At 39.6% G+C, this 18,692-nt stretch overlaps 1 protein-coding gene across 1 annotated transcript; it reads right to left on the bottom strand.

Annotated features, from left to right (window-relative positions):
• Positions 1–521: 521 nt before the first annotated feature.
• On the bottom strand, positions 522–18,561 carry LOC109474095. Its single transcript, XM_019774307.1, has 17 exons — positions 17,959–18,561; positions 17,634–17,731; positions 16,268–16,820; positions 15,839–15,944; positions 15,096–15,514; positions 14,708–14,827; positions 14,000–14,281; positions 13,464–13,553; positions 9,220–9,417; positions 5,794–6,083; positions 4,473–4,539; positions 3,662–3,802; positions 3,333–3,440; positions 2,523–2,792; positions 2,039–2,064; positions 1,204–1,798; positions 522–556 (listed from the first exon to the last, which is right to left on the bottom strand). Exons 1-17 carry the CDS (start codon positions 18,233–18,235, stop codon positions 522–524), a joined length of 3,675 nt encoding a protein of 1,224 aa, XP_019629866.1. The 5' UTR covers positions 18,236–18,561.
• Positions 18,562–18,692: the final 131 nt, after the last annotated feature.

Genomic DNA, 18,692 nt, shown 5'->3' with positions numbered 1-18,692 from the left:
AATACATCAAGATTATATATCAAGATTATATATCATGACACTAAGTACAACATTTAGTGATTGATATACATTCCTTTTAGTACACAACAGCAACATCAAAATAGAACAGAGCTGTATCTAAAACACATGATCATGCAGAGGACACTTCAAAGATATCGCAACTAGTGCTACAATGTTAGATTTATGGATGCTTTTTTTTAATCATTTCTATATGTTACACAATTCTTTAATGTAAAATATACATTGTACAGCAAAAAGGAGAGCTCTGATGAAGTAATAAAATTATTAGTGATAATAAGATACATTCAAATGTACATATGCATAGATTATGCTTGACTACAAAATGTATCTTTAACACCATGATGTCATAAGTGTTTCTGCATAACTGATCGGTATATATCTCATAGTATTGGCAACTTAGTGGTTGGTCTTACAAATAAAGAGCACAATTCACACAAACTAGATTAATAATGATGCCAAGTGCCGCCTACGAGGAGGATCTGCTGTACATAACAGCAGTGTCACTTCTTCTTCTTCGGAATTGCTCCACTGGGTGCTACAGTGACAGATAGAAAATGTAACATGTTAACAGTATTGTCCATGACAATCACAAGAGCTATTAATAAATCAAAAAAGGGATCTATGCAAATGGTAACAATTCATGGCATTGCTTACTCATTTTCTGATGTACACAGTGCATCGTTTTTTTATATAGCCGTACTTCTGGCATTGGTATTTTAAGGTTAACTTTACAAAATACATACGCTAGCCTGGTGATGTTTTTTTCACAAACTGAAAATTTATTACATTAATTTAAGAAGTTAACTTGCTTGTTAAACAAGCTAGGTCATACAGTTGGAAACTTTGTCTTTGTCGTTTTTAATATCAACTTGTAAGATTAATCATTATAAAAAAAGTTCTTAATAATGTTTATAGAGAAACTATTATTTCGGAGATAGGGCATTGCATCTTTTCACACTGAGAGAAACTGGACTATTTTTTATCATAGAAACCAAATCCTAAATGTGACTTCAAGAAATGTTAATTTACACAATTGCAGCTGATTTAATAGACAATAAAATTTTATTGCATCACCAAGATTCCAAGACCATAGCATGTTCAGGATTACAAAAACCGGACGTTCTTTATATTCTTTTTTTCATACAACAAAATGCACTAGCAATGTTTGTTTGGTAAACGTACCTTTACTTGATTGTGTCTTCATCTCCCGAACAGCTTGTTCAGAAATGTCACAGAGATAGGGGATGAGGACCAAAGCAGAGCCAACCTTTTTTGACATGTCCGTTTTAGCTACCCAATCAAGCTCAAAATCATTTACGTACTTCAAGCCTCTTCCGTTCTCTACTTCGTCATAGAGAGTGGAGAAATCGGCTTTTTCTGCCAACTTGGAATTCAATTCTGTCATAAGTCCATGAACAGGGCGGTATTCTTTTAACTCGTTTCTGATGTGCTTCAACTTCTCAACCAATCCCAAAATATCCCTCAGAGCCCACTGCTCTTCATCAAGCGACTGCTCTTTAGGCGACTGCTCTTTAGGCGACTGCTTTTTAGGCGACTGCTCTTTACGCGGGCAATCTTTCAGGAAGTCTTTGATGTCTTTCAAAGATGTTACTTTCTCTACTGATGATGCCTTACTACTTTGACTCTTTCCGAGCTTACTACTTTGACTCTTTACGAGCTTACTCTTTGCTACTTTCTTCAAGGCTTCAAACAGGGTTAATTTTCTCATTTTCAGCACTTCCTTATATTCCTCCCTGATGGCGTTAATATTCCTGACCTGGGAAAAATAGAAAATTGTTGACATAAGAATAAGAAATTTATGTCACGTTTCTTTGTGCCTTAGAGTGTTCACACATACCATAAATGTGACATGTAAAATATTTGATTCTTTCAATTTCAAAGTTCACTAATGTATTCGTGACTAATCAATTAGCCGGGGCAGATATATAATTAGAACTTGTACAAACTTAGAACACCCTATTACTGGGGGGAGAGGGTTCAAAGTGTTCATACTCACTATGCGTCCAACAGGGGTTTCTGGATCTGTAACAATAAAAAATAGCACTTCACCACTCCAATATTTTAGAAATAAGTTCCTACCATTTAACACTAAAACGTTTCGGCACTTCTGATTATATAGCATGCAAATCACGATTTATAACCATTGATGATCTCCAAACAAATAACGTCCAGATTATATCCAACTTCAGTGGATTGATGAGTTCCTCAGCTTAGATGTGCTCTTCATTAATATGATGATGAACTCAACAGCCATCCTAACACTAATACTGGCCTTCAATTGTAATTCATGCAAGCAAAACTCACTCTCATGACAATAGGTACATGTAAATTGAAAGCTTTACTTTAATTTCAAAAGCAGGCAAGATGTAAAATCCTGCTGATTCAAAATAGGTGTGAAATCGCCATTAGGGAAGGCTGACAATTACATATCGATGTACATCTAGCTAGGTACGAAGTAATACACAGGCCAGGGTACTCACCTGTCCTCTGTGTCTCTGTTCTTGCCACACTGTTCACTCTGCCACTGACAGTTACAACACTGATGGTGTACAGGGTTCCTGCTGTCAGACCAGTGAAGGTGTACTCTAGTGTGGCTCCAGCGTCCACACTTCCAATAGGGTTGGTGACACCGGTAGCAGGACTGATGCTGATACTGTAGCTGTCTTTGGCTCCCGGTGCTTCTGCCCAGGTGACACTGATGCTGTTTTCTATCACTTCAGCAATAGTCATGACACCTGGCTGGGCTACGGCTGGAGATATCGGAATGATGAAACAACCGTTAATGCTTTAATCATATTTCAGCATCATCTAACCCTAAAGTGGCACTGCCTGATATCATGCACATATCCCTTTTTATATTTGGAGGTAATACGTGTATAGAAAACTGGACATACAATGAATATTGTTACATATATCAGAGTCCATCAGTGATAACTTTTTAGGAGTGTACTATAGAAAAGCCTGGCGGGGCAAAAGAAAACAACCTTCAGGTGCCAATGTGTTAACAACTTGAAGGACGCCAACAAGTAGTTTGCTAATCGGGAGGTGGTTTGCTTATCGCCAACTAGTGATGGCGGTAGTTATTTCAAATAGCAACGAGATTATATCTATTTAGTTATATGTATATCAAGGCAACGAATTGGATTAAAGCCAAGGTGTTTCTGAAACCTTGATAGCTGACTGTGGGTGTAATCTTTGACCAACATTATTTAATTTAGACACGTTGCAAACAAAAATTTAAAAAGTAGACCTATAATTGTATATCCTGTATCAAGATTTGTGACACTCACCAATCTTCGACAGTACGTCCTTCAGGATTTGGTCAATGTTTTCTAGCTGTAGCGCGATAGCTTCAGGCCAATCTTTTGTAAGCAAGGCCCTCAGGTTACCAGCTTCCTCTGCAACACAATTCAGATAAAATAACAATGATATTACTAGGATATGAAACTGTTGAATGCTAGAAAAAAGGTTTCAGAGAACCAAACTAAGATATTGAATTTGATTTAACAGTATGTGACCAGGTTGTAAATGACCTAAATCGACTGTCTTTGAATATTCAAAAAAGTCCTGCAATGAACATCAGTTGTTGAGAGCATATTAAGAAGACGCACATACATACTTTGTATGCTCTCAATTTCCTCCACGAGGTTGACCATGTCGCTCATGTCCAGAGGTTGGTCTCGGAGATTCTGCACTTTCCGCTCCAAATCGCTTACTTTAGCCACGACCGCTGACTGTCCTGTCAAAACCTCTTTGTTGTCTTTGAGATGTCCAGAAACATCAGAGAAGATATCCTTGATTTTTTGTATTTGGTCCTTTAATTTTATAGCCTTCATCAACTCGTCCTGCTTCTGACTCAGCCTTGCTTCTGACTCGTCCTGCTGCTGCCTCAACTTTAGCACCTCCTCCAAAATCATCTGATTCGTTGTATCATTGCCTCTGCGAGGAGAAGAAATGACATTTCTAATATATCTGTGTACTATCAGTAATAACTGGATGACTTCCACTAGACTTGTGTCATCATGTGATAACCACCAATTAGGGCATAGGCTTGACGCTATCACTGTCACTGTGCCATATGAGGCAAAAAAGTCCTAGTAGTCATAATTAACAATTAGTTGATATTCCACAATTGCTTTTATTTTCAATTATGTTTTGCCATCCATCAAGTATGCAATGCCCAGGTTCGTCCAAAACGATTCATAGCTGCTATTTGTAAATGACATTTTGTGGATAAATATTAAATAATAGACAGGATTGAATATGACATGTATTGTTATTATTATCATTATTTAACATGTCCAATGAGAGAGCCAGTTAAAAGTGCTGCAGCAGGTAATGTTACAAATATCAGGCACATACATGACATGGATATGTAATATGAAAGATAATTTCATATATTATACAATACGTATATATTGTCGAAGTACCTTGGAGCATCCGCATATTCGTGAGAGACGGTTTTCTCCGCACCCGTGGCTGCCTTTTTACTTTCTCCTGTTGTGCAAGTAGATATGAAAAACATTAATAATAGTTTAGGATTATCTATCTAGTATACCTAAATCAAGAAATGAAAACTTTTCTGATATAACTTGAGTTGCTCTCTTTATATTTTAAACCGCTTATTAAGAAAGGTCAAGTAGAAAGGGATGTGAAAAAAGACAAAGCCAAATGTCTCGAGAATTATTGCCATATCTTCCTCCTTTGATATAATAATAGAAAAGTACCAGATGTCTCCTTACTCGACATGGTGACTAGTAAATAGTCTTATGTGTGTCAACAAGTGTGCCTTATGTGTGTTAACGAGACAAGTAGAGAAGGCTAAGATGTAGATAGATATCAATTATGCAAACAAATACCTAATTTGATCGATGGTGCTGATTTCACCGTGGTAAATGGCGTGAATGTCACACTTTGAAAGTGAGCATTGGTAAAAGATATCTTGTGCAAATAAGGACCTTATTTGTAGACTTGATGAGGAAATACTTGAATAGCCTTTGTTAAGATTTATTTAGGGGAAGAATATGTTCAGCTATCATTATACAAATGAATACAATATTTCCATCATCAATGACAAAAATTATTATTCATTCAGTAAACTTTAATAGTTAGAGAGATTCTATTTTTAGGCATTCATTAATATGATAGGCTATCAATCCATGACAAGAATGAAGATAAACATACATTTCCATCCAAGTTAGTAAAGACACCCAAGAAAGTAACATTTCTGTAAACACTGGCTTCCTTTGGGCATGTAACATGTGTACATGGTAAAAGGAGGGAGTGTACTGTACCCTCCAATATCATGCCCATGACACATTAAATTATCAACCCTCTAGTATTATGCCCAAAACACATTAGATTATCAACCCACTGCACCAAAGGAAGAGGTTTTTTTTTTACTTAACGCCTGTTTTATTCGCAAGATGTTGTTAGTCTATTATCACTAAGGCAGATATAGATAAGACAAAAGTTTCCGTGTAGAAAATAGTATTTGTTGTACCTACCTCCACTTGAGGAAGAGTCATCTGCTGGAGCTGTGGATGGTTGCTTCAGCGTTTGGATAGCTTTTTCAGAAAGGTCACAGAGATAGGGGATGAGGACCAAGACTGAGCCAAATCTAGATTTACTTGAGCTATCCAGCCCCTGCAAACCAATTTGCTTTAAGTAGTCAGATCCTTCACGAACTGTTCTGTTATAGAGATCAGAGAAGTCCGCTCTGTCTGCCAACATATTTTTTAATGTGTTCACGTGTTCGGAAACTTCTTTGCATTTGGCAAAGTGTTCTTTGATGTTCTTCAATTCTTCAACTAAATTCTGGATTTCAGTTAGAATAGACTGATTGGATTCATCGAACAAATCACTTTTTAGAGCATCTTTGATGTGTTTCAGCGATGTTATTTTTTGCTTTGATACTTTGTTGCCTCCAGTCTTTATACAGTGAGCAACGTTCTTGAATGCCTTTAACACAATCGCTCCTTTTCCCCTAGACACGCATTTCCCATAGTCGCTCCTGATGCGAGTTATCTGCCCGGATAAAGCTGTAACGGCAAACACAATAATCGATCTTTCACATAATCAAGTTAGTTCGTCCCTTAAGCCTAGGTCACAATTAAAGAAAGGGGCCCGCTCGGCGCGTGTTCTGCCTGTTTTTCGGCATTACCGAACGGGACCTGGGCGGAGACCGGCGACCTTCCCGACGACTGTCGGTCTATTTTTGGCCCCGCGCGGTCGCCGAATTGATTTTAAGTCAAACTAGAAATCACTTCGGGCCCCGTTCGGCAAGGTACACCGTAGTGAAGCCGTAACCTCACTGTCCGGGACCCGTCAGGCGGCCGAACAGGCACCTGCCTAAGATTATGACGTCACATGTGCTGATCAGTGCATAAGGTGGTTAGGAAAATGGGGTTATATGGGGCATATGTAAACTCCTTGTTCAGACTACGTCGCACAGTTCACCATGTGTGTGCTACACCGTTTACTTGTGTGTGTGTTACTCCGTATACTTGTGTGCCATAATGCCGAAGGGCAATGGAAAACAGCCGAGACGACAGCCCGGCATACATGAACCTCAGGAATGAACAGTGATATTGTGTTGCATGTGGGCTACCCTGAAGGCAATTTTCGAGGATCGGTAGCTGTTCCCGGTCGCTAAGAGTAGGGTAATAGCGAGTTTTAGGCATCTGGAAAGGGCTGCTTAGCACTGCATAGAATTAAACAGAAGTGTTACATACAGACTGGACTGTAATATCTAAATTTATTGTTATTGTAAATCATTATGAATACATTGAAATGTGTCAAGAAGTAGAGGGCATTCACACAAAAAAGCACTTGCTCTGGACTTTTCTCGATGGACGGGCCTACACGGTGTGGGAGGTCGTGAAACATCTGTGGTTCCATTCGTAGGAAGGACTTAAAGTCGCAATGATGTTCGCGACATAGCTCTATCATCAGTGACTCGTACTGTCCGTACACGGGTCTGCGCATCAACCAGGGGCGAACCCACCATCGTCTTTTGCGACACACCAGTTCTGCCTGCCTCTCTTCTCCAGCCACCAATGCCAGAAGACCTAGGTTGTAGTGGTGACGCGCTATCGGCAACTTTAGTGTACTCTACACGTGACGTGGCAGGCAGTGCAGCGCTTATATATATATATATATATATACCGGCACAAAAACACGACAGGAGCCCGTCGGGATCCCACCAGGGGCTCGCCAGGATCCCACTGGACCCCGCCAGGGACCTGACAGCTGCCCGGCCGAACTGTAAGAGCCGGTCGGCACCCTACCACACGCCGCACGGGTCAAGACGAGAGACTGGCCGGGCACCGGACGGGTCCCTGACAGAAACCGACCGCCAAGGGGACCACAAGTTTATGAATATTAATAAGAAGCCGCCGGCCGGAGCACAACCAGGCCCCGACGGGGAGCCGTAAAGGATCATTTAATTGTGACCCTGGCAGACGGCGCACGCTCGGCGTCATGACGCCGGCCAGCGTCTACGCCGAGGACATGCCGAACGGGCGCCGTTTCAAATGTGACCTAAGCATTAGCTTCCTGTACCTACATTTTAGCCACGGTCCACTGTACACCTGCGCTCTCCTCACACTTCGTATGGAGACCTGTAGTTTAAATCAAAGTTTACTTTGATGATCACGTAATTTAGTCCCTGTTCCTACTTGTCTCTGCTGGTGTTGATGCGAATGCGTTATGCATTTTCTATTACACCACTGCCCTGTACACAACCAGCAAATAGTGACCCTTCTCATAATACAATAATCATGTTGAAAGTAGTAGGCTCCATCTTTGATTTTAACAACTTGTCTGAACAAGCCAGTACCAAATTCTACTACATAAGGTTCACCTTCCGCGTTCCCAGTAACTAACAGAAATATCTATATGATTTTGCCCCAAGCCTATGATTAACATTTTATCGAACATTTGAAACTGCCTGAACAGAGATAAGACTGTACAGTAGCAAAGCCTGATGGGGTAAAACAAACCCTTCAGTTGTCAATGTGTTAACAAAAGAAGGACGCCAACAAGTGGTTTGCTTATCTTGAGGCTATGACCTAGTGACGGCAGTAGAAAGCCCGACTTATCTTATGGTAAATAGCAACCAAGTTATATCAGTTATTGGTTTAGGCCACACCGTTTTAATTTGTTGTTTCTCGTTTTTTTTTTCAGGAAAAATATAAAGCGACAGGGCTTCATAAAAAAAACAACAAGCCAAGGCACCCCATGATAGCCGGAAATGTTACAATATGAGCCATAAAGTGAACATACCCTCTCCCTAACCAATTCTTCCCCTATGATAACTTTCAACCATTACCTTTAATAAAAGCATACTCTATCTATATTGTTGAATTGCTATTACATGTACGCTTCACTGGATGCATGCAACAGAACACACCCTGGTATGGAAACACTCTTGTTCGTGCAGCATGACAATGACGACAGTAGTAAAACACGAATATGCAATTATATGCTGTATACTTTTTGTTTTATTTGTTCACATCACTGCACGAAAAGTTGGATTTACCAAAGGTAGTAAACTCAGGTAATGTTTACTATGTACACAGTATCTGGCTTTACAATCGTAGTAAATAAAGGTCAATTGCAATTATTATTATAATTTCCTTTACAACCCTTAAAAGTCCGGATTTATTGTACTTGACTTTTATTTACTGCCATTGCAAAGTTCAGAAGTGTTTATTAAAAAAAAGTAAACATTACCCAACAATAATGGCCTGGTAAATCTAAGTTTTCGTGCAGTGATATATTCTAAGAGTGTCGGGCAAAAAGCACAATTGCTTAATATATAACTCCTTCTACCCGAAAGCAGAATATAAAACAAGCCTAAGAGTAAAACATAATGACAAAATACATGCATAATTATATGCATGCATATCGATTATGAGAATCTACCTGTACTAGCCTCCTTCACAGACTTCTGAGGCGGCGGTGTTAATTTTTTTTGAGGAGCGACGCGAGTTATGCCGCGGAGGGTCTTTGCAGGATAGAGACCCCTGTTCCCGGCCAAGTCCCTTGACGCAAAACCGTCCCGCGGCATAACTCGCATCTCTCCCCGAAAAATATTAACTTAGAAGTCGGCAATACCTGTACAGTGAATAAATGTTTGAAATGTACTGTCAATCCTGTATACTTGCTACTCACCTTCCTCTATGAGCAGTTTCCCAAGGAAGTCATACCCTCCGGTCATCAGTGACTCACAGAAACACCAAAAAGCCTTGGGCCCACTTCGCGGCAGTTTGTCCATAAGCGCCGAAGCCTTGCCACGCTCTGTTCCGTCCCCTGACTTTTCTATCTGTTCCCATTGGTCAATGTCAAAGATTCTATGCTCAATAAGGCTGTCTTTGACACGAGCTACATCCAAAACTTTCACGATTTTAGTCCGATTTCTTCGGAGTATGTCTTCGTGTGCTGGATCCATCGTGAAGACTACTAGCGGTGTCACGAGTGAACCTGGCGTAGGGACGCGGTTCTATTTGATTATTGTGCTTTGAACTTTATGTTGACTTAGGAAAGGGGTCAGGAGGTCCAATCAACAGCCGCAGCTGACACACACCTACTCGTTTTGAGTGCCTTGAACAAGACGACATATAGCTACTATACAACAGTGAATCCTCAGACCACTTTTCTCCGTCTTTGTGCCACAATGGAACGTGCTGATATATATTTCCATCCGTTGGGCACAAGAAACAACTCGCAACATGAACAACTACGTTTACAGAAGAGTCGACCTGAGACAAACATTGCCCTGCCAGTATACCAGATCCCTTGAACGATAAGGGCGTACAGTAGCAAAGCCTAAGGAGTTATGAATCCTTCAGTTCTCAATTGAAAAGAAAAGAAGGACGCTAACAAGTGGTTTGGTTTGCTTATCGGGAGATCTGACAGCTGTAGAAAGCCCGACGTACCTTAGAGCAAATAGCAACCATGCTGTGTCGGTTCCTAGTTTAGAAAAATAGGGAAGGTTGAATACAAATTCTTCCTCCGAACTTCTCAAGTTGAACATTCTTAGTCAATGTATGCGGCTAAAAGCACAAAGCTTTCAAGAAAAATATTCCGTTGACATAGATCCCACTTCTTTACTAGACTTAAAATTAATATGCCACGAACTAACGTCTGAAACAAGATATATTTTCAGCAATTCAGCATCATCAAATCCAAATCTCTAGACTATTGCGCCTGTATTCCATAAACGGTGGATAACCCGGATTTTGTATAGAGAATAGTTAAGCATAGTAATATATGAAAGAAGAAATCATGTTGAAACAAGAACTTTGTCTGATAGGAGTAATAAAACATATTTCTCCACAACTCCAACTTCCTCCTCCTTAAATGCACTTTAAAACTAGTCTTGATGATATCTTCTAATGCTTTCTTTGGTTTTCCCTGACAATTTGAATGTAGGCAAATATCTTGCTTGCTCTAGTGATTTTGAAGCCCTCCTTCAACAGAAGCTGCGTTCTATTCCCCTACCTCCATGGTAAGTGATAAGATGAAAGCCATTCAGGGCAATTTTATTGTCATTACCCTCCATGAAAAAGAGATTTCTTTATGGTTACCGACAACGTTATCTGTTACATCTGGTACTTGGCACCCCACGCATGAAAAGACGAACAAAGTATGTGTACCTCCGTAACGTTTCCTGGTTACCCTCTTCGGCGATATCACCGGCGACAACAATATAGGGGGAATTATAAATACAGCAATTGCAAGTTGTTTTGGAACGTTTTGTAATGTTTTTGTAATTTATGGTTACCGACAACGTTATCTGTTACATCTCGTACTTGGCACCCCACGCATGAAAAGACGAACAAAGTATGTACCTCCGTAACGTTTCCTGGTTACCCTCTTCGGCGATATCACCGGCGACAATATAGGGGGAATTATAACTACAGCAATTGCAAGTTGTTTTGGAACGTTTTGTAATGTTCTTGTGTTGCTGTTGCCAGTTTTTTTTTTTCATTTATAGTCTTTTCTCAATATGGCGCACCAGAAGCATGACATATGGCATGAGGTGTCAGCAGAAATGACAAGGCGAGGAAAAAGGGAAGAACTTTTAACAGCCTCCAGTTTAATTCTGGACTTCCAGTTTGCTTCCGGACTAATTCCTACATCTCAGCAACCTTACATCTAGATGGGCTAATATCGTAAACTATAGGTAAAAATGATGTAAGAAATACATGGTAGCCACCAAGGACCCCTTATGGATTAACTCAATTCTGCAGAATTCTTAACTGGTACCAGAATTCTGCGGAATTCGGAACTGGAGCCAGAAATCTTGGACGAATTATGACCTTAGGTGTGCTACAGTGCAATGTGAACCAGTCAGAATTGCCCTGAGGAAGACGACACACCGTGAGACGGCCACCGAAACGTCGGTTGTAAATAAAACACTTGCTTGTGAAAAAAAAGTCTCTTTACTTAGTGACGACAAATAACCATACAGCAGTGAATAATATAATCCTAAGGAATATATAATAAGGATTGTCTTTTGTTTGCAATTCCTCCCAAAATGGACCGCACTGGTTGTCATCAGTCGAGCCAAAGAAACAAGTTAAAACTTAGCATGTAAACAAATAAGTTTATAGCACAGTCGACATAAAACTAGTCCACGTATACAGTCCATCAGAGATAAGACTGTACAGTAGCAAAGCCGGATGGGGTAAAACAAACCCTTCAGTTGTCAATGTGTTACAAAAGAAGGATGCCAACAAGTGGTTTGCTTATCTTGAGGCCATGACCTAGTGACGGCAGTAGAAAGCCCGACTTATCTTACGGTAGATAGCAACCAAGTTATATCAGTTATTGGTTTAGAGAAAAATAAATTTATCCTCCCGACTTCTTTGTATATAAAATAACTCCGTCGACATTGATAGTACTGGGGAACAGCAAAAAATACCATGATCTTACTTTTGACTTTTTGTAAGCGCAAATAGGATGTACAAGAAACATGCACCATGTTATTTTCAAGTAGTGACAGCCCCTTTTGTTTTGAAGATTGCACTGAATATTGTTAACGACTGCATTCAGATATAGAAATGAAGTTGAATAGGAATGCATCTGACATCAAACTCACATTGCTCCCTTACAATGTAAGTCCTTCGGATCTTTTACTAGTATTCCGTTGCCCTCAGTTAAAAATCAATAATCTGCACACAGAATGACCCTAGCTTTTAAGGTAGTGAAAGGTGGAAATGGCATGGATACAAAGTTCTGCTATACAATGCAAACAAGTCAAAAGTTCAGATCGTATATCATCTCTTATACCGCACAGTACACTTATTTTTTACAAGATCATGCCGTTAGATTTAATGATGGAATGAATCAATATGGTGTGTTTGAATGCCCCTTGAAACACTTGGGCGCGAAGTCACCTTTGTCAGTACAAAGTATAAAGTCTTCCCTCCAAATAGTCTCTTTCTGTCCTGATACATTCCTCTCAACATGGAGGTAGAATTGCTCTCACATATCAGAACTAAGGTCTGAAGCATGTAACTGGATAGGTGGCACACTGCAAAATAAAATGAAAAGAATGACAACCCGAGACCCTTAGAGAGATAGGAATTATTCATGATCAATGCTAGGCAACGTGTGACTCACCACCTTCTGTGGTACAAGCTACATCTGCATTCATACACTGCCATGCCATGCTACATGTAATGCCTGCAACACACCAAGGACACGAATGGGCATGTAAAGTAAAGTAATCATGACAGATAATGATGCAAATATTAATCATTATTTATTACCATCTTTACATAATCAGAATGATGTAAACAAATATAGATCAGTGATTCTATTCTATGTATGAAGTGTACATTGAAAGTTACATTGAGCATATTACACTGAATAACTTTTGTTCCAAAATAGTGGGCATTTAAAACTGATGTACATTGTACTGGATCTCATCTGCTTTTGTTATTTTCAACTACATACATATGAAATATTGAAGTTGTGTTATGATTCTATTTACATGTGTAAGGAATCTTTATAAACTACAGACTACTTATATTATTACATTATACATTGTATAATGTTAATATTTGTATGTTTATACATGTTACTAAATCATATTAAGTTAAACATAAAATATACACAGGAAGATGTACTGAACAAACAGCCATCTGTAATAAGCATCTTGCTGTACACTGCAGCAGTGTCACTTGGTATACAGTTCTCCTCTGCTAGCTGTCACTGTGAGGGTGATGGTAAAAAAAAGGCGTTTTAGTAGTATCTTTCATCTCTCTCCCTCTCCTATATATCATTATATATATCAGGTATATCATTTGATAGGTCATGAGTAGAGACCACAGGTTACCGGTTTTGTCATTTTGACAAATTGTGAAACATGGTAAATATGGTATTACTGACAAACATAAATTTCTCACCTTTTAATTCCTGATAGCTGGTCTTCCTGACCACTGGTCTGTTTGGATTTCCCTGTCCACCTGTTAATGATGGCAGTCTAACTGCATGAGCTGTAAAAAGTTACCATTCAGTTTACAATATGGCAAATCAGGTGCTTTAAATAACTGGAATTACATGCACTAACTAATTCACAGACAAGTACATGAAGTAAGTAAACATGTTAGGTGTACTAAGGTGTTCAGTGCAATGTAGCCAGCTGCCGCTTCACTGCATGCCTGCGAAGCTGGTGTGTTATGCCGAGAGGCAGTTATACAGGCTATACAGATACAGATGTTCGAATATTCCTCACTAGTTCTGACACTAGAAATATGGCTAGGTTTCCTTAATATAAAATGTAGTCAATTAGATGTAATTGACAGGCACCTCTTTCTGTCCAAGCCAAGACTAATACAATAGGAGTACCCACTGTAAAATGTTGTGTTGACTGGATGTCAATCAGTAGTGAGGGTGAAGACAGACATAGATTCACAACATACAGAAGCATAAAAGCAGATACCTGCACTTGGAGCACCAGAGATGCGTGAAATCTTGTCTGCCAGGGTGGATAGACCAGTGCTCCTACACGCCTGCTCAAGGTGCTTTGCTGTGGCATTACTGCCATTCTTTTCCCTCCACTTCCGAAGGAGTTCAGACTTCTGTTGGCCAAAATTGTCTCGTGCAGCGCTGCGGATTTTGGTGCTCTCTTGGTCAGAGAATCCCAACATGCGGGCAAACCGTGTGAATTCCTTGAACTTTAGTTGTTTTTCTACCATGTCTATAGCTGTAGAGAGTTGTCGACCTAGTATAAGACAGAAAAGGACCTGTCATTATTCACCTTTTAACAACAGGTATAGTCAGTAAAAAGTACAACAGACTACATAGAGTAAAATATGACTTGTGGACATACATTGTAGTGTGTAATTGGAAAATGTCCAACACTTGCCATCACTACTTGCTAAACTATATGTAAAATGTGCCACACAATACTATGCAAAAAAAACAGGCAAACACAGAAAGTCAACGCTACTGCAATGTTTGCTCCATGCTTGTCAGAATATATTTATAAAAAAATGAAATTTTATTGCCTTTCTAAGTCTACAAGTTTATGAGAACAATTATTGTACAATTCTGTGGTACAATGCCTAGTATTGTACAATTCTGTGGTACAGTTCTGGGACCTGTAACATCAAGAGGATTACTCTTGATGTGTGACTGTTCCACTCACCTAAAGAATCCCTTTCCAGTTTCAGCAGCACATCCAGGAGGTGCCTGTTCATCTGTTCTAACCTTTCTGTGATGTACAGGTCCCCATCCTGGAACCACTCCTTCAGCTCAACTACTTCACCTGAAACATGAAGCACAATATATAAACTTCTGATCAACTTGAACTTGACATGATCCATTGACCAATTACACACAATATGCTTAATTTACATCTAGCATGTCAATAAGTCTTAATGGTCTTGTTTGTAAGTTTGGGTGGAAGGAGGGAAACCTAGTATGGTTCTTTATGTAGATGAACTCAGGTAAGTACTGTCGGTGAAATTATACTGGTAGTACTGTGGATGACAACAAATATAAGAGGTAGAAAAGGTCTGGTACCACACACTTACTTTCTACACCCTTTATTTCCTCCATCAGTTTGGATCTGTCAATCTCCTGCTCTAGAAGATTCAACACTCTCCCTTCCAGGCTGCTAACCTTGGCCTCTAGTACAGTCTTTTTCTCTGTCTGTCCTCCCAGGGCCTTCTTTATGTACTCAAGGTGGTTGGACACATCAAACAGACTAGCCTTGATGTCCTCATTTTGCTGCAGTAGTAGTGACTGCTGTTCTATCTTCTTATCCATCTGGTCGATCTTCAAAGCCTGTACGTCCATCTTGGAGTTCAGTTTTTTTATCTCCTCTAGAATACCATTGCTGGTGCGGTCCCTGTCTTGAGAGTACCGGATCTGTGTTTGTTCGAGCCGGCTGATTCTCTCTGAGGCACGGTCAAGTCTGGACATCATGGTGCCTTCTATGTCCACGTAGCTCCTACATTACAGATGTGAAATTCAAGTAAGGAAAATGTTTCATCCTTTCGTTTCCTTCTACTTTATATATGTGATAGATACCATCCCATAACCAGTACAATGTACAATATATACATAAATGTGCACTAAATGAGATGCAATAGTTTTTTTCCCAACCTTTGCCCATTTCTTTACCTTTTGCAATTTTACACTTTGCTGTGCTTTGGACATGTGCACCACCTAGTGATTAAGAGAAATACTGCACTTCATATGGTACTTCTGCTAGACAAGGTCGAACCAATGGTGTACAATCCTATGTTGTGTTGTAATACTTTCGTTGACGAACCTTGCAGAAGATTGGCCTTCAGGTAAGAACACCTCGTCCTGTTCAGGGTAGGGTGACATCGCCACTCCCTCTACAACCACGTCACTGAATGGCTCCATCCTTTCAGCTGTGCAAATACACGATAGTCAATTCACAAAACTTCAGACATGTGTACATGCAGTGCAGAGATGGCAGACTTCACCCCCTTGCCTATGCTGCCTTGCAGTGCATCCAGTCCTCAAAATAGCAATGCTAAGGATGTATGGCAAAGTTGTGCTTATATCAATTGAGAATAAAACACAAAGACAAACACACAAAATGCTTCACTCGCCTGTTGTTGCTCACCCTATTCTAAAAATTGTATGATGACATTATAAAATGGCTGCTGAAACTAAAATCTAAAAATGTTATCACATCATAATTCAAGGAATTCATATTTCTGTCACCTACCCTCACTTGAAGGTGAGTTGTCCACTCTGTCTGCAACACGTCTCTTTGTCAGTTGGACTGCTTGTTCAGAAAGGTCACAGAGATAAGGGATGAGGACCAAAACTGAGCCAAACTTGGATTTACTAGCAGCATCCATCCCTTGCATGCCAAAATCTCTCAGATAATCCAAGCCTATGTCAAGAGTTGTGTTATAGAGAGTGGAGAAGTCAGCTCCTTCTGCTAACATAGAAGTCAGCTTGGTTACATAGTCAGGAACTGACCCGTCTTTTTGTAACTCATCTCTGATGTGCTTCAATTTCTCAACTAAGCCCAGAAAGTCTGTCAGAGCAGACACATTGGATTCATCAAATGAGGGACTTTTTAATGCTTCTTTGATGTATTTCAGGGACGTTACTGTCTGTTCTGATGCCCTTTTGCCTCTGAGTTTTTTAAAGTGGATTACTTTGTTGAGTGCTTTTACAAGAGTGACTCCCTTCCCCCTTAACAAGCATTTCCGATATTCCTTCTTGATGTTGTTGATTTGTCCACTTAAAGACTGGTCCATTGTTTGAGCCTGGAAAGAAAACATACATCTTATAAATACACATAAAAGGAAAAATGGACCTAATTCTTCTCTAATTCTATTGGAGTGTTCTTGTAAGAACAGAGATGGTAAGAGAATAGCCTTGTTATTGTTTTGTATATTTGAAATGTTAAAACATTTGAAATACACCACAGTACCAAGGCTAATTTTCCATTGAAGAGTACTATAAAAATCCAAACTGACATGGTCTGATTTTTTAATATCAGTACCATACTTGTAGTTTTAGTACACCTGTACCAAAACTGCACCATGTTTGTCAATTTGGTGCTTGAAAGTTACAGGTGTGCCAATGAAAGATCACAATAAGAAACATGATCCCAGCCCTTTATATACATCCTTTGTCCCACCTGTTGTTTACATAAAGATTACACCGTAGCTACAGGCGTTATCCGTGTCTGGTTTTGAGATTTTAGATTCAGGATAAAGGCTGATTTTAATCAACACCTTCTCTTCTCACAAGGTTTTCTTCTGATGTAAATGTGGATTGCAAAAATAAACATTAGACATACAATACAATTGTAGCTAGTAAGTAGGCTCAAGTTGTGATGTTACTTATGTTGGATTACACAAACACTTTCAATCAGATGTTAGAGCCAATCTTGTTGTTGCAAATATGCAAACTGAAACATCCAAGTTACAGTACCTTCTTGTCATTTAGAGGACTGTTCCTATTCTTCACTTTTAAACAGATTGCACATATTAAAGGCATCTGAATACTTATTACTTACAGTACTAGGTGTTCCTAAATGCTACCAACGGGGTTAGAAATAAAACAGATCTTACTTGGCCATTTACAGCTACTTCCTCAAAGAAGTGGTGACTAGAGCTTGGTGTTCTCCTTCCACGTGCTTGGACAGACTCTAGTACATGTTGCTGTTCAGCTGAAAAAGCAAAAAACATATCGGTATCGGTCATTCTCCTTAATTTTCATACATCTAATTTTTCTCTATCTTTTGCTGGTAATCGTCATGCACTACTATTATTTCTTACAATTGTCTAGTCTCAGAAGTGTGAAGCATGAAAAAAGCATGACTCACAAATATGTACTTGAAACCAAGATGCACAGTGTACTTTCTATGATCATGTAAAACTGTTTTATATCACCCACCTTCCTCTGTCAATTGTTCCCCAAGAAAGTCGTACTCCCCCGCCATAAGTGCCTCACAGAAACATGAAAAAGCGTTGGGGCCGCGAGTCGGCAGTCTGTCTAGGAGCCTGGACGCCTTTTCTCGCTTCGACTCCCCTCCCGCCTTTTCAATCTCATCCCAGAGCTGCGTGCTGAAGACTCCATGTTCGATGAGGCTGTCTTTGACGTGAGCTACGTCTAAAACTTTCACAATGTCCGTCCGATGTCGTCGGAGTATGTCCTCATGAGCTGGATTCATCTTGAAAAGTGGAGTGTAGCAAACATATACAGGTACAGAAATAACAGTCCTGTTTGATGACTGTAGTGCAGAGTTTATTTTCACCTTGCATGGGGTGAGAGAGAGTCAATAGAAAAGTCATGAATGCTCTGGGATCTCGTTTCACTTTTGCTCTCTCATTGCAAATCTCCATACATCAAAACATTTGTTCTTTTGTGGTCTCTTGGACACAGCTGCAAAGGGGAAGATAATGTTTCTATCACAATACCCAAACGTATTGTGTATTAACACTGGGTTTAAATGTACACCTATTTGTGTACACTTGGAGCTGAAACTCACTGTGTGAACGTGTGTGTGTGGCCATAATGACCTGGACAAGGTTATGTATCCTTCCATACCTACAACATTTAAACAGCCTACAATGTAAATTTTACATGTACATGTATGACTACTTTTAAAAGTAAGAAATACATGATAC

The sequence above is a fragment of the Branchiostoma belcheri genome, unplaced genomic scaffold (assembly GCF_001625305.1).
Source record: "Branchiostoma belcheri isolate BF01 breed outbred unplaced genomic scaffold, Haploidv18h27 scaffold30, whole genome shotgun sequence".
NCBI classification, from domain to species: domain Eukaryota; kingdom Metazoa; phylum Chordata; class Leptocardii; order Amphioxiformes; family Branchiostomatidae; genus Branchiostoma; species Branchiostoma belcheri.
The sequence above is the reverse complement of the archived record's forward strand: the minus strand, read 5'-3'. Positions and strand labels throughout refer to the sequence as shown.